The 22141-nt window shown below is 36.2% G+C and overlaps 1 protein-coding gene and 1 long non-coding RNA gene across 4 annotated transcripts in view; one reads left to right on the forward strand and one right to left on the reverse strand.

Moving 5' to 3' along the window:
- Nucleotides 1-21123, forward strand: part of LOC122147478 — a 72161-nt gene extending 51038 nt beyond the window's left edge. The window contains exons 3-4 of the long non-coding RNA XR_006161653.1: nucleotides 20740-20827; nucleotides 20987-21123. This is a non-coding gene — a long non-coding RNA (uncharacterized LOC122147478). The remainder of the gene's footprint in view (nucleotides 1-20739; nucleotides 20828-20986) is intronic.
- Nucleotides 14508-22141, reverse strand: part of klhl4 (kelch-like family member 4) — a 38808-nt gene continuing 31174 nt past the window's right edge. For 2 of the 3 annotated variants that reach the window (XM_019077591.2, XM_042770335.1), the window contains 3 exons: nucleotides 21009-21221; nucleotides 19409-19580; nucleotides 14508-15278 (listed from right to left, as the gene is read on the reverse strand). In XM_019077591.2, the coding sequence (XP_018933136.1) occupies nucleotides 15219-15278; nucleotides 19409-19580; nucleotides 21009-21221 (445 nt within the window). In that variant the 3' untranslated portion in view covers nucleotides 14508-15218. The remainder of the gene's footprint in view (nucleotides 15279-19408; nucleotides 19581-21008; nucleotides 21222-22141) is intronic. The other variant, XM_042770336.1, reaches the window with a different exon arrangement.

A 22141-nucleotide genomic window follows, 5' to 3' on the forward strand; every position in this document is an offset into this window, starting at 1 on the left:
GCGGATTGATGACCTCCATGGTCATTGGATGCTGGGGTGAAATTCTTCTTTTGAAAAATGGCATTCCAGTTTCTTTGTAATTAAAATACTAATTTACCCTAGACTAGAGTGATTTTGTACTATTTTGAAAAATAAGAAATGGACTATGTGGAAGCATACTGATAATCTGTATAAGAAAAAGGTTCAAAAGACATCTAATCAAAAGGTTTATCTCCTGCTGACTGCGTTTTCCAAAAAGCAGTCAATAGTCAAAGGAATAATAAGCTTGATTCAAAGGGCACTGTGTTTCATACTCTCGCCCAATGGCCCCTTACCGCTCCATCTTTGTCACGAGAATCTTGATGTCTAATTTTAGAGCCCCAAATAATTACAGAGTCTGGTTGACATTTTTCAGCTGATGTGTGGTCTCGGCTAACTCACCTCTTAGACACAGTTTGTCTCCCTTCACAATTATATGAAGTACGGTTCACGAAGGTCTGCGCTTCATACAAACAAAATATCTGTAGGCAGATTTTTCTTCTTTAAACTCGTGATGCATGAAGCACATTACCTAGCAATCTCAATTCATAGTGCCAATTAAAAGCGAACAGGGTTTGCTCTTCATTACTTGATCTCCAGCTGATTTTCGGGTCATTAAGCTCTACCTGTATCTGTGGAAATGTTTTAGAGGTGAACATCTGGAGGTTACGAGATCGAGTATAAAATGCAATGCCTCACCGTCCTCTCTTTGCCTTTTGTCTGGAGAGGCCAAAGATAATGAAATGTAACGCCACATGATAAGGATCTTGGCAGCATTTTCTGCGACGCGATGCACAAATCATCCTCGTTTGATAAAGCAGTAGACGTTTACAGATAATGTTAATTATTTAGCCTTATATGCTGCATGTTGAAAGGGAAAAGTAGTGTAAGACCCCACCTTGCTCATATCATACTTTCTTTTTCAGAAGCTCTCTGTTTCTGTTTACTCACAACGTGTGTAGATGCAGCTATATAAAGTCTTAACATTTTAATGCCGTGATAGTACAGCATCTTTCCTCAAAGCTCTCTAGAGCTCTAGTCTCTCTCTATTCACGTAAAAGCTTTTTTATCTAAAGACCTCCTCTGCAGTGTCCATGGTATATGGTAGCACATCTTTTATGACACAGAGGGAATAGTACCCCCCAATAACCTTTAAGCTCGATAATATGAGCTCTGTGTATGATTTGATTCACTTGTCAAAGAAGAAATGCTCTAAAATTTTAGATTAGTCTGACATACACAAGAAGATATGTGGGAGGAGTTGTATATTTAACTGTATTTAACAGATTGTGTGGGAGGAGCCTGACATTTTAAACATTAATTGCGCTCTGTAAATGTGCAAAGTTTCGTGGCAGATTGCAGCGCTCTCTATTAAAGTCTTCAGATCTTTCATAGCTTCAAGGATTGTATAAATGTATTACTTTAATTCATTTTTGTTTAAATAATTTAGACGTTCATCTATGTTAAATGTCCCTACCACTGGTAGATCCAGATGCTGTTAAAGTTCGCCTCAGGCCGACTTCAAGGAGTTTTCGTTGATCAATATTTTTTAAGCAGAGGTACGAGCTCAATTTTTATTAATTATTAACTTGGCACTTTTGAGAACTACTGAAAAAAGAATTAAAAGCAAATTGTGAAATTAATAAATATTAACTTTAGCCAGATTTGATCCTTACCAGCAGCTTTTTAATCCTATGAGGTGATTTTGATCTGAAACTACATGTGCTGGAAAAAGAACTGTTTTATGATTTATGGGAAGCCTGCATAGTTCAAGCATGCAATATTCATGTTTAATTCTGTCCTTCACTTTTTCAAAGCAAATTTTATTCTTGCCTCAATATTGATTTGAGAAGAATGCAGGGAAGGAATTTACAACTGATTTCATTTTAGATCTTTAAGCCTGGCAATTTAGTTATCTAGATACTCTGGAGATTCAAGTGGTCACATTCTGTGATAAACTTGTGTCTGCCAACAGCCAACTAAAGCGGTGTTTTGTTTCTCTAATGGAATCGGAATAACTTAGCAAATATTGGCAGCCTGAAGTGAAAAGGACACATGGAAAAGAACAACCAAATGCTTTTTCTTCCTGCTCTCGCAGCAGGTGGAACAGCAACATAAAAACACGGTTTTCTTCAGGCTCCAGCTGCCTGAGAGACTAGTGCACTATAAAAAGCAGCAAGATGAGTCAATGTTGCCATCTTGTGGAAGGCAAATATCCAATCACGCAAAGAACGGCTCTCGTTAGAGTACATATATATATATCTTGATATGTGATTTAACGATGTGAATTAAGATGACAGCCTGCTCCCAATTAACACACCAAGTAATACAGCTATTTATATGGATATAAACATGCATTACTTAAAAATATGTGATTTAAAGAGGCTTATATTTCAAATTAAACAGTGCACAGAGTTAAAAAGTACTTGTAAGGCATGACAGCTTTGACAACTCAAGTTAAAACAATAACAACAACAACGAATACTTTCATTGCCATTGGTTTGCCTTATGGAGGTGCTGTAATGATCACACTCAGTGCAGTTTGGAGTGTTTTTAAACCCTCTCTTGTGTCTGTGACCATCGTCAAACACTATTTAGAGTCTCGCTGGAGATTTGGGTGCTTGTTGGATTCAAGATGATCCACAGTAATCAGCTCCTTTGAGTCCATCCTTCTGAGCCGCAGCACATCTTGCAGTGTCGTTATGTTACATCATTCTCCACATGGCACATTATTAAGCTTATTGGAGCATGCTGGAAGAAAGCCTTGCCCTCCGATTTGTTGTTCCAGTGAGCCTCAGCTGTTACGAGCGCAGATGGATCGCTTGCCGACCAACCCAGTGCAAGTCATTGAAAGTAATTTATGCACGTTTCTGGAGGACATTCTTGGCATTGACATGACTCACATTGCTGTGATGCCTTTGAATATGATATTAATGACATGAGTTAGCTGTGTCAACAGGGATGATTTTTAACCGGAAGGGAAGAACGACATTGGCCTGTCGGTGGATTCCTGCTTTGCACCTACTAGAACATAGTCATCTGAAATTCTGACTAGGTGTCGTGTCACGGTGATGTCTGATTATGCGGTGGTGTTGTGTGCGATTATCAGAGCTTAACATGCCACACTGGAGAGTTAGCTTTTATGTAGCCCATCCTCCAAGCAGCAATGCATCATCCAGGTGCTTTTTTTCCCTGAAAACACTGTGAAGGGCATGTTTTGGGAGACTGTTAGAGCTTGAAACACAATGAAAGTGGCTTTTCTGACACAAAGGCTGGTTGCTCTTGCTCAACTCCCTGTGACGGGACTGTGACTGAAAAGCTCAAAGGCATTGGCAAGAAAACCCTCACTGGCAGACATAGCGTGCCTTTCAATTTATCCCTCTTCACGGCATCATACCTATTAACTCTCGCTGAATTTAATTGCATCTTCTAATGCTTTCTCTTTTATTCTGAGCATAGTTTTTCAGTCCATTATATACCATGCAGTCCAGCAAGATATAGGGGCCCTTGAGTACAACTTTCCTATTATACTGATAAGTGCAAATCTCTTTAATTTCCCCTAAATTAAATGGACTTCAGAACAACTTAAGGGCCATTACTGTTATGCAGTACATTTAGAGCGCTGTAACTTTACGACAATGAACATGCCGCTGTTGTAGGATATAAAGAATCTAGCGGACTTTCAGAAATATGCTCTGGTCAAGCTCAGAAGCTATAACTTGATTGCTAATACATTGTAGGGCTGCACGATATATTGAAATAAAATCGATGTCGGATGTGACTTAATGCGATTGTCACATCATGCAGATTTAATTCAATAAATATATGCTTTACCATTTCAGAGTGAAGCACGGCATTTACACGTGCAGTTCATGAATGAATTGGTGTTTCAGCATCTGAGAACACTCGGTTATATTTTAAGTCAACATAAACAGTTGAGAAAGAAATTGGATGCATGTCAATAATACATTGGATCTGTGCATTTGATCTAAAAAAGTGATAGTAGCAATTTATGAAGACAATGCAGAGTTATTTTACATTTGATTACCTGAGAGCTATTGTTGGACCGACCTGAAAAACTTAAGGCACTGTTTATTTCATTAGTATCTTTGCTGTATTGTTTTTATTTGTGCTATTGCTTGTAATTAGTTTGTTTGTTCTTACTTTTTTACTGTTCACTTGTCATCAGTAATGTCTCAACTTTGTTATTTAAGATAGTAGTTTTTGCTGTGGTAATGAAATGGGTCAAAACAATGAAAACAATAACTATTTGCATTTTATTTTATTTGTTTGCTTATTGTAGCAGGGCTAGTGAAAGTAAAAAAAAAAAAAAAAAAAAAAAAAAACATAAAAAAATAACTTTTGCAAAAGTGATTTAATATGTTCTATGCAAAATCACCCCACTACCTCTAGAATGATTAATTTATCATGCAATCACATTTTTTTTTCTTATCACAAAATATATATTAGAAATACAAAATATAACAATGTCATTTTTTTCCAATATCATGCAACATTGATGCATTGGCAGGAAAAATAAGAGGTTGGAAATAAAGAGCTGAATTTTTTTGTTGATGTCAGTTAATAAAAACACAATTGTGTACTGTTAGTTCAGGTCCAATTAAATAATAATTGGATAAATGATAATATTAAATTATTCATATTAAATTAATATTAACTAAGATTAATAAATGCTTTTGAAGTATTTTTCATTGGTAGTCCAAGTTATCAAATGTACTTATCTAATGTTAACTAATAAAGCCTTATCGTAAAGTGTTCCCAAGTTATCAAACAGGACTGGATGTTTTAGAATGAGACAAACCAACTAAAACCACAAGTCCAATGTTAGTACTGTATTTGCTGATTAATGCTTGGTGGTATCATTAAGGATCTTTGTCTGGTTGCAACAAATTCCTTAAGCTAAGCAAACACTTATAATCAAAGTTATAATTATAAAGTGTTTGTTGCAGCCGAACCCTGACTTTTGTTCAAGGGATTTTACAAAAGAATGACAATATGGGAATAAGCAAATTTTTAATATTTGCTTTAAAGAAAAGAGAAAATATTGTAACATTTGTAATATTTCTTAATTAATTTTCTGTTTTTCATGTTAGAGGTTAGTGAAGCACCCGGGGACAAGGATTGTTCCATCCACTCAAACCAAATTACAGAAATTATTTCGAATTCACCCCTATGTCCACATAATTGTGATAAAGTGATAAAAGAAAACTGGCTAATTTCATTAAAAGATCCATGATTGATTGTCTAGACATGAACTGCCGTGTGGGGCTCTCTGAAGCCAAGCCTCAGGACTATAATAACAAAGAAGGTCAGAGGCAAGTGTCATTGAGTCTGTAATAATCATTCTTTCATCAAGCTTTTTACACCAGAACTCTTTCACACTGTCTACATTCACCTTTTTTTCAGGAGCCTTACTGAATATAATCTTGGAGTGATTTGTTGCCCTTGAAAATTCTGTAGACTTTCTGTGCATTCAAAGAGTTTGTATCAGTCTAAGTCAAAGGGCTGCAAGAAAATTCTTCAAAATTGTTTTGTGTGGAGCAAAAGATTAATGTGTGTACATGTTTGTGTTTCGCCAAGGGCGATGAATGGGTTAAGGTCGACGGAGACTCAAGCAGTGAGAAGTTGTATGAAGGTTGTGTGTGAACCACACTGGAGAGTTTACTTTCAAGGGCGTGCATGTGTGCTGTTAAAACATTCAGTCAAGAAAACAGTCTGCTTTCTGAATACAGAGCCAGGACATACAAAATAAAAGACTTGCTGTATGTTCCACACACTTTCAGTCCTTTTTCTATATGGACTCTTAACTGACTACTGTGTTTACGTTAGAGATCCTTGAAACCCCACAAAAGATGATTTTCTTAGTATTTTGTTTTCTATTATAAATATTTCAAAATTCTCAAATCAAGATACATTTACTTGAGAAGGTGAATAGCTTAAAAAAAATGCTTATAACGGGGAAAAAACAGTCTGTCAGTGGGGTTCAGTTAAGTTTATTTTACTCCCCTATTTTTTATTTATTCATATCACACAGAAGAATTTGTCAAGTAAGTTTTAAACATTTTAGCAAGTTTGGTTTATAGTCAGTTCACATAAAATTAGTAAAAGCCAGGAAATATCAACCTGAATTTTCAATGTTGTGTTTTTGAAAATGTCTGTGGGGTCATTTCTATCTTTAAAATGCTGTTATACTATTTAATTTAAATCTGTATAATATTCAGTATTGTATTCAATTCTATTTTTTCTTCTTTTTTTTTCAATGTCAATTTTTTCAGTATCTTTTTTTTTTTTAGTATCTTTTTTTTTTTTTGCTCCTCAAGTATTTGTATCTTGATTTAGGAATGTTTAGATGTTTGAACTGGAAAACAGGTCATTATAATGCAGTAATAATAAAGTAATTTTAAAACTTACCTCTAATTGTCCCATCAGATTCTTGTAATATATTCTTCTTAAGTAGATATATTCATAGAAGCTTTAACTCTCTTTTGTTTCACAAAGTGGGCACGTTCTTTTTAAATGTACTAGTTACATTGCTTCTGTTTTGGGGACAAATCTAAACAGACCATTAGCAGAATTGTACTACTTACTACAGAGACTGTACTAATCAATTTCAGCAAGTGGATTTTTGATTGATTGACTTATTAAATATATCACACAGGAGTATTTGTCAAATAATGCATTTTAGCAATTATTTTTAATAGTCAGTTCATAAAGACATAAAATTAACTTCTTAAATTGTGAAGAACCTTTAAATAGTGGATAATGGGATGCATGGACTTCCTCAACAAAAGTCTCTGAACTTTACAATTGACTTAGTTCTCCAAATGATGTAAAGCTTGTTAAACACATTGAAAAAGGCGGGTTGGGAAAGGCGCTCCAAGGCTGAATTTAAAGGGAATCTGCCTTCTCGGATTTTCAAGCTGTAGGCTATACTACAGTATGTCAACTTATGCAAAGCACCATAGTGCTCCTGTGAAATGCACAGTAAGATCAAATTAATCTTTTGAAGTTGTTAACAGCGATAGGCACAAATCCAGACTCAGGTGCAGTATGTGCTGCAGTTTCCCACAGTGATAACCCAGCTACAAAACGATCCAAAAGTGATTAAATTAACTCGGTGAGCTGCAGTACTTATGTCCCTTGGCTGGCAGCTATAGACTATGACCCATAGGTTAAGCACTGCCACCTCTGCCCTGCTTTCTGTGATTATCCTCTGAAAACTTTGGGCCATTGGCTAATGTGAATAACTGTAAGTGACCTGCTTTGCATCTGAATATGCAGGTGTTCTGTGCTCATGAGGTTGGGTGCGATTCTACCGGAGCAGACTGCACCAAAATGCCAGTGGGACTATAAAGCGGTGTGTTCCTGTGGCTTGATATGATTTATGATTAAATTATGATAGATAAGAGTGATAATGATCTTTCTGTTTGCTGAGCTGTTTTGGTGCCTTGTTTAACACAGTGGCCTGTTATTGAGGCATTTCCACACTTAATGGAAAATAACTCCAGAATAACGAAATATCTCTGGGAATTGAAAAGGAACTAGACTAACCCAGCCTGAGGTCTTTTTAGAACAGTCAAGCATTGCGGGTAACCGTTTATTCAGCAAAGTAATGGCCTGGAACTTTAATTGTCATGGGTAGTTCATCTTCACCAACAAAAGCAGCTAACAATGAAGTCTCACTAGAATGCCTACTTTTCGCCTAAACTGGTGGTGATTAAGCTCTCTCTCTCTCTACTTTTTGCAGCTGCGCAGAGCAAAAGAACCACTCAAAGAATGTACTTTATTGTTATATTTGTCATGCACTTAATATGGAGAATTTTGAGCTTTAAAAAGGATGCAAAGGCACTGTAAAAATCATCATAGAACGTAGTAATACATATGATTCATAGACTATATTTAAAGCCTTCTAAAGCCATGCAATAACTCATGGATAGTAATGTCCATGACCTAAATTCATGATCTAAATTATTCTCAGTTTAAAATCACTGGTGGGGAAAATTATCAGTGATTATATACATTATATTATATATAATTTATACAGGTGCATCTCAATAAATTAGAATGTTGTGGAAAAGTTCAGTTATTTCAGAGTAATTCAACTCAAATTGTGAAACTCGTTTATTAAATAAATTCAATGCACACAGACTGAAGTAATTTAAGTCTTTGGCTCTTTTAATTGTGATGATTTTGGCTCACATTTAACAAAAACCTACCAATTCACAATAAATTAGATTACTTCACAAGACCAATAAAAAAATAATAATAATAAAAAACATTTTTAGTGAATTGTTGGCCTTCTGGAAAGTATGTTCATTTACTGTACATGTACTCAATACTTAGGGGCTCTTTTCGCTTTAATTACTGCCTCAGCTCGGTGTGGCATGGAGGTGATCAGTTTGTGGCACTGCTGAGGTGGTGTGGAAGCCCAGGTTTCTTTGACAGTGGCCTTCAGCTCATCTGCAGTTTTTGGTCTCTTGTTTCTCATTTTCCTCTTGACAATACCCCATAGATTCTCTGGGGTTCAGGTCTGGTGAGTTTGCTGGCCAGTCAAGCACACCAACACCATGGTCATTGAACCAACTTTTGGTGCTTTTGGCAGTGTGGGCAGGTGCCAAATCCTGCTGGAAAATGATATCAGCATCTTCAAAAAGCTGGTCAGAAGAAGGAAGCATAAAGTGCTCCAAAATTTCTTGGTAAACGGGTGCAGTGACTTTGGTTTTTAAAAAACACAATGGACCAACACCAGCAGATGACATTGCACCCCAAATCATCACAGACTGTGTAAACACTGGACTTCAAGCAACTTTGGCTATGAGCTTCTCCACCCTTCCTCCAGACTCTAGGACCTTGGTTTCCAAATGAAATACAAAACTTGCTCATCTGAAAAGAGGACTTCAGACCACTGGGCAACAGTCCAGTTCTTCTTCTCCTTAGTCCAGGTAAGACGCCTCTGACGTTGTCTGTGGTTCAGAAGTGGCTTAACAAGAGGAATACGACAACTGTAGCCAAATTCCTTGCACGCCTGTGTGTGGTGGCTCTTGATGCCTTGACCCCAGCATCAGTCCATTCCTTGTGAAGTTCACTCAAATTCTTGAATCGATTTTGCTTGACAATCCTCATAAGGCTGCGGTTCTCTCGGTTGGTTGTGCATCTTTTTCTTCCACACTTTTTCCTTCCACTCAACTTTCTGTTAACATGCTTGGATACAGCACTCTGTGAACAGCCAGCTTCTTTGGCAATGAATGTTTGTGGCTTACTCCTTGTGAAGGGTGTCAATGATTGTCTTCTGGACAACTGTCAGATCAGCAGTCTTCCCCATGATTGTGTAGCCTAGTGAACCAAACTGAGAGACCATTTTGAAGGCTCAGGAAACCTATGCAGGTGTTTTGAGTTGATAAGCTGATTGGCATGTCACCATATTCTAATTTGTTGAGATGTGAATTGATGGGTTTTTGTAATTGTGAACCAAAATCATCACAATTATTAAAACCAAAGTCTTAAACTTCATCAGTCTTTGTGCATTGAATTTATTTAATACACGAGTTTCACATTTTGAGTTGAATTACTGAAATAAATGAACTTTTCCACGGTATTCTAATTTATTGAGATGTACCTGTATATGTTATAATATTGTATATTTTAGAATAAAATTATTATATATTACAATATTATTTATGTTTTAATATATTATATATAATTTCATATATGACTTCTGCAATATAGCCCATGTTGTATGGACCACTTTTAAAATGGTTTTTAATACTTTCATGGTGATTTTGCATCCTTTTTGAAACCCGAATCTCCAGTCCCTATTCATTTCAATAGCATGAAGAAAAATGACTAGTGCATTCTTCAAAATTTCTCTTTTATGTTGCACAGAAGAAAGAACAGCATACAAGTTTGGAGTGACATGAAGGAAGTAAATGATGACAGAATTTTCATTTTTTTGGATAAACTGTTCCTTTAAGAGTAAATTATTGTAAAACACTTTTTCAAACTATTTATATTTTGTTTGCTCTGAAAATGTGAAACATACTGTATTTGCACTTAGCCTGTCACTGTTGCTAAAACTGGAATCAGAAAGCAGATGAATTTAGAAGGGCATTTAATTAATAATCATGACAGCCTGGGGAGCATTTCTGATGTAACTGCAGCCTATTATTTACTAACGTTCCTAAAGTTGTTAGAAGTGTTTATGGTGTTAAACTTGGCCTTATGTTTGATAGACCTTTGTCTTATGTGTTTCACATCTTCACTCCTCAGATTTTTCTCTTCACTTTACCTGCTGAGAGGATATTAAAAGATGATCAGTATTTCAGTTCGGATGAAGAGAGATTTTGTCAAGACAAGGTTGATGTATTTCTTTTTCTTTTTGCACTCCTCGCTAAAGTGTGTTTAGATCTGTGTTTTCGTTCTTCCCTGGTTCTGATGTTGCAGATGATTAGAAATGCTTTGAAAAACAAAGTCCACTGTAATTTATACACAAGGTTTCCTGCAGGTAATTTTGATATGCTTGTCATTCACACTTCTGTTAAAAGTTTACTTACGAGCTTGTCTGGGAAATTAGCATTCATATTTGGAGGTTCAGCCCTCTTGTGTTTGTAATAGTGACTCAGTGTATGTAGTCACTGAATTACAGAATGTCTCCTTTGGAAGTTGAAGCCCATTAAAATGATAGATTGCACTGTGTCGTAGTTTATGCTTAGGGACAGTTTACACCCACAAAGCAGTCTAATTGCATTCATTCCATGAAAAATCCACAAACGTTGAATCTGGGCTCTCGGGCGAGTTGGCAGCAGTGTACCTGACATCAGGAGAACGCCTTTAAGGGAGAAGAACGAAAATGTAAATTCTGACAATGAAAAGACAGGGTTTATATCATCTGAAGTCAGCGGACAGGCCTACCATGCATAATTTCAAAGATGGCACAAAGCCGGTACAAGCAAGCGATGGATGGGTTCATTTCTTCTTCTCTAAAGCTTGTTGATCTGCACATTCCTCCCTGTCACATCTTGTTAAAATGAATGACATTCAGTGCATCATTTCAGCCTCTGAGACAAAGTCTCTACCTCCCATTTCAAGCTTGAAACGTCTGACGAACATCATGTTGTTCTGCGTGCTGCGTGTCATTTTCTGGCACCGCAGAAAATTCCTTTGAGAACGTATGAATAGCAATTAAGACATTTTCAAATGAGGAGACTTTGGCACAGCAGTTCTTTCTCTGCCTCTCTTGCCATAACACTTCTGACATTTTTGACAGCAATTACGAACCGTTTTTTTTTTTTTCTGTTTGCCTTGAGCTTCCAGCGTATAAATAACCCCCAAATTAATTTTGTTGTCGAAGAGTTGTATTATTTGTTGTAGGGACAAAATGTAATATTCAAATGTAGAAAAAAAATGTCTTTTGACATTTTCATCTCCTCGGCAGAACTATTAGCCAGTATCAGTGTTTCCTTCAAGTTCCATACCAGTCACTAAAAGAAAGAAAAAAAGTGTGCTATTTTATTTATTTATTTATGTAGGCTATTATTATTATTATTATTTTATATATTCATTCATTTTTTTTGTCATCAGTTCTGGAGTTTGACTAAACTACATACTAAACTGTCCTTGTATATCAAAAGCTGCATAATGATAATTATTACAACATTTTTGTGTTCCTTAATAAAAAACAGCAGCAGACAGGTTTTGTACGACATGATGGTGAGTAAATGATGACAGTTTTCCTTTTTGGGTGAGTGTCTAGTGTTTTTTTTTTTTTGGATTATGATTGCCTTAAAAGTAACTCTTAAGACTTGGCATGATTTTTCATAGTGAGTAGCAGGGAAGTTTTTTTTTTTTTTTCTTTTTTTTTTTTTTTTTTTTTCTTTTTTTTTTTTATACATATGTATAATTTCTTAATATTTCATCAGCCTGGCCTAATAATTATGCAGCATTATCATCTCAATTACCTGCCTTGACCTAGTTGATGCAGGTTGACATTTATTGTTCACAACAGAGATAGAGAACTGGGCTTCTGATAATATATATATATATATATATATGTGTGTGTGTGTGTGTGTGTGTGTGTGTGTGTGTGTGTGTGTGTGTGTGTGTGTGTGTGTGTGTGTGTAAATTATATATATTTTTTACTTAAAGTACTGGGACTAGAAGTGCAACAGCACCATCTGCTGTAAACACACAAATTATGCATACACATCAAAATGTAAAGCCATGTTCTTCAGAGCCAGGTTCAGTCTTTCTCACTGTAAGTCATTGCAAGGTCTTTTGCAACTTTTACTGGATGGAGTCCAGGCTGTCGTTTTTATATTGAATTCTTATTTGAGCTCTGCAATCAGTATGCAAGGTATTTGATGGTCCGGGTGATATCGATAGGACCGTAGATTACTTTTATGTAATGTCCAACAAAATCACATGAATGTGTGCTGAGACAGATCATTGTAAATTTTTTAAATTTCAGAAAGCAATGTAAATATTCTAATTATAAATTATCCAGTGCTAGTAAAACAGATGGAACACAAAATGCTGCAAGTTGATTGATTTATTTATTTCTGTACTTTCTTACCTTCATTCAGAGGTCTTGATATTGATTTCTCAGTTCCAGCTTGGATGAAGCAGACACAGCTTTCCATGAGGCCATGAACTGGAGGTCAGGTCATTTCAGAAGGCTTTTCAGATATTGCCATTTCCAACATCTGGTGGGACTGAAGCAACACCTGCAGTCTTTTTGCCCTTTTGCACTCCCTCTCCACCCGTCTTCTGATGTGCTGCGGCAATTGCGTTGCATTAATAATCAATTTTTTTCCCTTTGAAATGTTCAGTCTTTGTTTTGCTCTTGCTCTGTTGTAGAACAAAGACTGTAATTGCAATCTATCCATTTTATCAGATACAATCTGGCTTTGGACATCGCTCTGTCCTTTCGCATCGCTTTCAACTTGTGACATTTCAGACTGTCAACAAATAACACGTATTAATTTTTTAAAGGTTACACTGCAACAATTCAGGGTCTTTTTTCCTATACTTGAACCTCCTAGGTCTCTGGGTCTGTTTGATTGAAGTGTTATTGCCTCTTTTCATTTCATATTGATTCAGTTATGTCCTTCATGTAGAATAATGATTCTCCCCATGTACTGGATTTATTGACTGTTGTAGTAATCTTGCTGTTATTGTTAGATTTTGACTTCTAATCCATAATGTTTAGCATAAACCAATTAGCCACGTTGATTATATTGCTGATGACTAGTGAATAGTAAGTGACTTGATTTATTTTCAAATGGAATTAGTTATTAGTTTCACAGAGGTTGCAAGACATCTACGGCTGTGGCAATACACATCCAATGCTGTACAAGAGACAACCACTGGAGGCCACTGGAGTATTAAAAGAATTAAATAAAGGACTTGAAACAGCATAGGCAGGACACGCAGTGCCTATTCAGACGGTATACATACACCACAGAAATACTGAGAAAAGAGAATAACTTTTTATTTGTAAGTTTCTTCAGCATGCCATATAAAACAATGAAAAATTCAATGAAAGCATTTCTGTATTACAAATGTATCACTAGTAACCTTATTCTTGATGAGCATGTTACATTCCAGTTAAGTCAAACAGGTACTCTTCATTTTATTGAGGCTCTTCAATAAAACATGTTTGTTATGGCAATCAAAAAACAAAACAAATGAATGTCAGTACGTCGCAAAGCAAGAATTTAGATAACAGCTTTAATGACTGATTTTGACATCATGGTTAAAAGTCCCTGTGAGATCAAGAGTCATCTATATGCTAGTGTACCCGTAAACATAGACAACATATATGACCTAATATACACTAGAGCTGCACGATTAATCATTAAAATACTGCAACCCTCATTCAAAAACTCAGAGAGAGCAGTTGTCATGTATAGGTATGAAACAGCTTCACAAAGTCTTTTCAACCAGACAGTATCCTTATTTCAAAAAATAATATAAATGTTCAAAATATATATATTTTAATAAACTGCAGCAATCAACATTTTGTCGACACTACTAGTAATTTGTTATTTTGTTCTAGTTGTGTATTCAGAATCACAGGAGAATCTTGATCTCTGTTTTTAAACAAAAAAATTGTGATTCCCATTTTACCCAGAATCGTGCAGCTCTATTATACACATTTTCAATTTTCATAGCTGTGACAAAACTAAAGCTGATATGTTGATATGAAAAAGGGATGAGCCCTTAGATGTATCCTACACCAACTTTTGATTCATATAATGTGGCAACAAAAACTGTATTCGTCAGGTGATTTCACAGGGTCTTTAAAATATTTAATAATGGCATTCAAACAAAACAAATTAAAATACCATTCCATTACAATAAGATAAAAAACAAAACACCACCAGCTACTATACACAATACAAATTACAAAACCCTTACATAAAAAATAAAAATAAAAAATAAAAAATAATATATATATATATATATATTTCTTTTACTGTAAACCTTATTACCATTTTAATAATGACTTACTAATACATGCTAATTACTTTGGTGTTTTTTTTATTTATTTTGCTTTTTTCTACTTCAGAGACAGCTTCTTAATGTAATTTCGTGCTGACCCAAGTCTCAGACCAAAAAAAATGTATTTAGATGAGAACTGCATGAGTGCGTGTCCACAAACATTTTGGGTATACCAAAATTTGTTTGTTGCAAGCATACAGCTGGAAGTATTCACAGTGGTCTTTTAAAATCATTTATCTAAGATTAAAATACATTTTTCACAAAATTGCACAAGTAAACAATTATGCTGCTATCTTTAAAATTACATCTGATTTTCATATAGTTAAAAGATATAATGTCAAAAATGTGATGAGGTTAACAAGACGTAAATATTAAAATGAAAAATTGTAACTCAAATTCTGTCTGGATGCATTTTCAAAAGTATTCTTTTAATATAAAATGTCTCATGTAATTAAGTAAAATCTTATAATAATTATTTTTCCCCCCTTTAAATCCAGTCTGAAATAGTGCTGAAATATCTGAGCAAAAACAGACTGAACGGCACACGGCTGTCTAAATCTGTAGAGGTGAATCCAGTGTTGACGATAGCTTTGATGAATGTTGTGTACTACGTGAAAAGAGCATTCCAAGTGTTGATATCGCAGGCCTCCTCTTGAGGTCACAGCTCAGACTCTGAGCCTTCAAGGGAGTTTCACGACCACCACACATGCCCCCGCCCTCCCGATGTTTAGAGGGACCTCCTAGAATAACAAGAGACAGAGGTTAATGACCAGTGTCCTACCGCAGCAAATTCCCTCCTCCGCAGTGCTCTCTGTCACATTTGGTCTACTAACAGCCCACTGCAGGTAATCTTATGAAAGAGAGAGCAAGAGAGAGCCATGGGAAGTGAAGACAGGAGGCAAACTAGACTTGAATAGAGCATTTGTAACTCAGGCTGGCCAAGGAAAGAGTGGTTAACCTCATGCTGTTCAAAGCTATTGTGACACAGTGGAAAACAGATGAATGGCAGGAAATGCTTGCACTTCCTGTTCACAGACGTACATCATCAAAGCATTCAAGGAACATTCATAAAGTCGACTGTTTTGACATATTTAATGTTCTAGAACATTTCTGGGTGGTTATATGTAATTAAGTTTTGTTGCCATGACATTATAACATCTAAAACCCTAAATTGACTATAAAAATGCAACTTTAAATAGCAACTTTAATTATTCTGTTAACACTTCTGTATTATTTCAGCTGTATTGTAAGTGTTTATAAAATTATAAGTCTCACACTTTTAAATCTTACAAAAAACTGGCCCCACCAATTTGCAAAAGTGTTGACAAAATATAGTTATTTAAAATAGTAAAATAAACTAAATGTATAAATAATAATAAAATTAGTTTTTTATATATATTTTTAAAGTGTTGACATAATATAGTTATTTGTAGTTGTAGAATATAGTAAATGTAGCTATATGTTTAAGTAATACTACACAAGCAAGAGATTTTATCTGATATACCAGCAAGATTGGAAAAATATATGGATTTGGTAAAATTCAATAAAAGTAGTTATTAAGTGAATTATATTTTAGACACAATATTAATGAAAATAGTTTCAAACAAATCCACAGCAGTGCTGTACATCTCAGAACAACACGCAGTGGTGTTTGGTTCCAGAATGAATTTGCATTTTGAACAAATAGGTTGAGCAAGTGATTCAATTCCCTTTCAGTCGGTCACTCTCGACGTCACGTCAGGGGTAGAAAAGAAACCAAATTTGCCTTGATCTTTTAGAATATAATACTACACATCCTGCAAGTTTCAATAGCTTATTTTCCTCCCCATTATAAACCAGCCATTTTGGAAAAATACAGCTCGTTCTGGATCCATGGTAAGAAGTGACGTCACGTTGACGTTAAGTGAATTATATTTTCCAGCACCACAACCGCCCTTAAATGAAAACTAGCTCATGTTCGTATCGTTGTCGCGCCGCGCGCCTCACAAGTGTTCAGTCACGGACAGCGAGTGGGTCTGTGTACAGGAAAATTACAATGCCACGCAGATCTCAAACATATAAGCATTGCAAGAGCCATGCTTCGAATGCATCATCTAAACAGTTACGCTCAATCGCTGGCTGGGGGTGTTAATAATTGATTGTCGTTAGCCAGTCATAACAGTGGGCGTTAACACTGCACTCTTAAAGGGGAAACAACCCAAAACAGACTGTTTGAATCAAAGGATGAGAAACAGTGGGAAAATGTCAATCACTACATTTTTAAAAAAAAACTATAGTAATACTATAATGGGGACCATCAACCTTGCTTCTATATGCAGACTCATCACAGGCCTGGATGAGGCCGAATACTCAAACCTCGACGTCACGTCAGCTGCTCAACCTTGCTTCTATATGCAGACTCATCACAGGCCTGGATGAGGCCGATGACTGTAGTGTCATCTGCAAACTTCAGCAACTTGACAGAGGGGTCAGTAGAGGTGTAGTCATTTGGTATAAAGTGAGAAGAGCAGTGGGGAGAGAACACATCCCTGGGGGGCGCCAATGCTGATGGTGCGGCTGTTTCACATGAATTTCCCCAGTCTCACTAGCTGTTGCTTATCTGTCAGAAAGCTGTCGATCCATTGACAGATTGAGCTAGGAACAGAGTGCTGGGTTAGTTTGGTCTGGAGGAGTGCTGGGATGACTGAACTGAAAACTGAACTGAAGTCCACAAACAGGATCCTCATATAAGTGCCTGGTTTGTCTAAATGTTGTAAGACATAATGCAGTCCCATATTGACTGCATCATCCACAGACCTGTTTGCTCGATTAGCAAACTGCAGGGGGTCCAGCAAGGGTCCAGTAATGTCCTTCAGATAGGCCAACAGCAGTCTTATCATATGACTTCATGAACACAAATGTCAGGGCAACAGGTCTGTAGTCATTAAGTCCTGTGATTTTGGGTTTCTTTGGGCAGGAGATGATGGTGGAGCATTTGAAGCAGGCAGGGACTTCACACTGCTCCAGTGATCTGTTGAAGATCTGTGAAAAGACCCGTGAAAAGATGGAGGCCAGCAGGTCATCACACCGTCTGGGCCTGGTGCTTTCCTTCTCTTCTGTTTCGTGAAGACCTGACACGCATCATCTTCACTGATCTGAAGTGCAGGAGGGGGAGAGGGGGGTTGCTGGAGGTGTTAAAGGTTGTGTAGAGAGATGGTAAGAGCAAGTGTGGGGTGTGAGACCGGGAGATTCAAATCTGCAGTAAACTCATTCAGGTCTTCAGCAAGTTTTTGATTCTCCTCAGTGCTGGGGGATGGCATCTTGTGCTTTGTGATGTCTTTTCAGGTCTTTCCACACTAAAGCAGGGTTGTTTGCTGAAAACTGGTTTTCCAGTTTTTTAGAGAAGCTCCTCTTAGCCACTCTGATCTCCTTTGTCAGTGTGTTTACTTAAATTGATGAAAAGCGCTTTCTAGATCAGGACAGCATATGTTCTTCAACACTTTTACATCTGTACACCACCATTCGTTGACGTAAAAGCACGCCCCAGTGCCACACGATTTACCTGTTGATTCTGCGTTGCGATCTGCTTTAAACAGCTGGAAGCCCGGCAGATGTAACGTGAAACACAGAGCAGCAGAGTTTGAAAAGTCCTTATTTATTCTTTTAAAACATTAATCTCATAATTTAATTTATGCTATTTTAGCTATTGTAGGTGACTTTGTTTCTTCAGTAGAATACAAACCAAGATTTTTTAACTCAAACCATTGCAGTCTATCAGTCTTATAATGTAAGTGGATGGGAATCACAGCTAAAACATACAATAAAACTTAAAACATACACAAACAAAACCAAATCAAACTCTGCAGCTCGTGACGATACATTGATGTGCAAAGACACAAGAAGAAGAAGAAGCCTCATGCGCCTGCTGCTGAGAACACGTATAGGAGGACGCGCTCAGGAGCGTTCTAACAGTTCAGTTCGGACATTGCGTGAATCAGAGGTAAAAAACAATTTAAATACGGTTCAGTTTCTTGCACAGACCGATCGTTTTGTGTCTTTACCCATCAATGTATCATCATGAGCCGCAGGGTTTAATTTGGGTTTGTTTGTGTATGTTTGTTTTTTTTTAGTTTTAGTGTGTTATTCTAGCCGTGATTCCCATTCACTTACATTATAAGACTGACAGACTGCAACGGTTTGAGTTAAAAATCTTCGTTTGTGTTCTACTGAAGAAACATAGTCACCTACATCTTGGATGCCCTGGGGGTAAGCAGATAAACATCAAATTTTCATTTTTGGGTGAACTATCCCTTTAATGCTTAATTTAAAAAAAAAAATAAGACTAGACCCAATTTCTTATTTGAACTCACCCCCTCAACAGCTGTTTTTATTTAATTTATACTTTATTAGTTCCCAATGTCTTAAAAAATGTGTATATATGAGAAAGCCAATTTTTAATTGTGTGATTTCTAGAAACGAAGTAACGTAGTGCAATAATATTTTTATAGAAATAGCTTACTGTGCTTTGTACAGTAACAACGTTTGATTATAGAACGTATAGAACATAATTATACTGTAATGTTGAATGGCTATGGTCAAAAGTTAAATATTAGGAGAAAAAAAAAATCCTAAAGACATCATTATCAGTGATACTTGCCTTCAGTCATAAAAAGATGCCATTAAATAAATATTAAAAATGTACTGTCTTTGTTGTCTCTATTAATTTGAAGACTGAATGTGAAATTATTGCAATATTAAAGTATATTTAAAAACTTTCATGTTAGGTGCGATTAATCGCAACTAATTTCAGAAAAATGCGTGATTAGTTAGTAAAATTTTTATATTGATTAACAGCACTAAAATTAATCAAAACTCCATGAATTTTTCTAACCTCAGTCCATTCATTGTTCTGTGCATCATAGGACTCGACACTGTTTAAGTAGGTCTGACCGTCATATCCTCCGACCGCATATAACCTGTCTCCCAGCAGACACACCCCCACTGCATCCCGGGGGACACTCAGAGAGGACACTGTAGTCCATGTGTCTGTTTTGGGGTCATACCTGTAAATGCAGTACAGAACGTATGAGACACAGTGTGCTAGCACTTTCAATACAAGCCACTGAATAAAATGAGAGATAATTGCATAGAGAGGTTAAACAGCAGCCAGTCTGTAATCTAGATGATGGAAGCCTTTGAAAGCACAAGGACTATGATTAACATCCCTAACAATGAAATCTATTGTGCTTTCAGCATGCAGAGTAATAACAGAGTAATGAGTTGAATTTTCTGACGGCTATTGTTCATTAATTAGGATGTCTTTTTGTTCTGTAGATACTTATTTCAGTTATTATTCATTTAGCCTTTTCTCCCCAAGTACTTACAGCTAGTTGGTAACCTTTTACTGAGAGAATTTTTTGATAGAAATGAAAATACAGTAATATACAGTAATTTAAATTTTGCAAGGTTAATTCTTGATACTCATAGTTTACTCCACATTTAAATGTTTCTTGAGCAGCAAATCAGCATATTAGAATGATTTCTGAAGATCAAGTGACACCGGCGAAGACTGGAGTAATGATGCTGAAAATTCAGCTTTGCCATCATAGGAATAAATTACATTTTAACACACAGAAGTCATTTTAAATTTTAATAATTCACAATATTACTGTAATATTGATCAATTAAAGGCACAATATGTTATTTTTCGCACTAGAGGGCGCGTATTCAAAATAAACAAAGACCAGGTAGCATAGTTTGATGACGCCGCGACTAAGTGTGGAATCATGGGAGTTTTAGAGCTTCCGCTCCTTAAGGTTGTGCGTATGTGGGGGAAAAAAAAGCAGGGCTGTTTTATCATACTAGATACGTTTCAAAGTTCAGTTATAATGCTACTCTGTGCGGTCGTCACCGGTCTATCAAAACGCACAACATATTGTCTTTGGTGTTTCCATATGTTTTCTACAAAACCAAACTGGAAATTGAGGGTTTATGACATCACTAGCAGGCAACACAATGACACTACGGACATGGTCCGTGTCACTAGTTAAAATGGCTTATTTCTCTGGATTTAAACATTTGGGATAATGTAAGTACACAAGTCAGCAAAATATATAACACTGTTCTAGTGTTTTTTGCATATTTTAATAAAAAAAAAATCGTACATATTGTGCCTTTAAATGCAGCCTTGGTGAGTTAAAAATTTTTAATTACAAACTTTAGGGTGTGTTTCAGATCATCACCAGCAGGGGGCGTCTATCACCACTTTATGGAATTACTGTTGCTTCCTACAACATTCCTCAATGACAAGGTAACAGTGATTTCACACTTGGAGTAAGGTGTGTCCAAATTTGCAATTAAACTTGCAAATTGTAGTACTTGGCACCCATAACTATGTCCCAAGACCCGCAGCCTGCTTTCTGTTGTGTGTTGTTGTTGTTATCATTAGGTTTTGGATTTTTCTTCCCAGATGCTGTGCTATGGCAGCTTACCTCTCCACAAAATCAGAGAGACGTGAACAATGGCTTGAAGCTGGTGCATCATGTCCTCCGACTGCATACAAAAAACTGTTATATGTGGCCACGCCCACTCCTCCCCTCCTCTTTGACATGGGTGCACACATACTCCACTTATTGGTGTGGGGATCAAAACATTCCATCGATCGCAGGCAGGAGCTTCCATCACGACCGCCAACAGCAAACAACCTGTAAATACATAAAAGTTTTACTTTAATATTATACGTTTTAATATTTCAGAATAAAATGGGATATTTGAAGACTTGTCTGTGTACAACGGGGTAATTTTGATCATGAAAGTGGGCATGTGCCTTCACTGGACTGACTCTAAAATATTGTGTGTGTACTGTTTGTTTTAAGCCTTAATTTAGCTAAAGTAGCAAAAGTTTATAATACCATTTCTGCAAATTTTATTGGTAATTTGAAATAAATTTGAAATATTTTATTAAAACAATAGTTTTTTGGAGATAAACAAAGAAACTGTTTTCCCATTAAAATACATTGGACCTGTACTTGTATACCCATTATTTAGACAAAAAAAAAAAAAAAGCTGCCAAAGACAATTGCCAGGATGGCTGCTGAGAGAACTATCTTTGGCCAGCCCTGAATGAGTTTACATTCAATTATAGAGCATTAATCTCCTCCTGCATCACCACAAGCACTCGCATCACAAATGAACTTTTTTATTTAAGATGCATTATTTGCCCCCTGAAATTGAAATTGATAAAGCGGCATGAAATCTTAATGTGTATTACTGATCTTATTGTGAACAATATATCAGTTCATTTTACTTATTTATTTATTGACTTTGGGATCTTTAAGCAGTGTGTTATGATGTGCTGCTGTGATATGCTTACTTGATGTCTATGACATATGCAAGGCCATGCTGCAGTTAAGCAAAGTGCACTGAGATCCTGTAAGCACCACTCACATTTCAACCAGTCAACAATTTATAAATAAAAGACTCACTCAAATATGTCACAATACAGTAGTAAAGTCAATAACAACTTGTGTTTATAAAAATATATAAAACCATTTAAACACTCACAATAAGACCAGTGACATGCATTTAACAAATTTCATTCAACTTTTTTTTTTAATTGATTATT

Source organism: Cyprinus carpio, chromosome A14 (assembly GCF_018340385.1).
Source record: "Cyprinus carpio isolate SPL01 chromosome A14, ASM1834038v1, whole genome shotgun sequence".
NCBI classification, from domain to species: domain Eukaryota; kingdom Metazoa; phylum Chordata; class Actinopteri; order Cypriniformes; family Cyprinidae; genus Cyprinus; species Cyprinus carpio.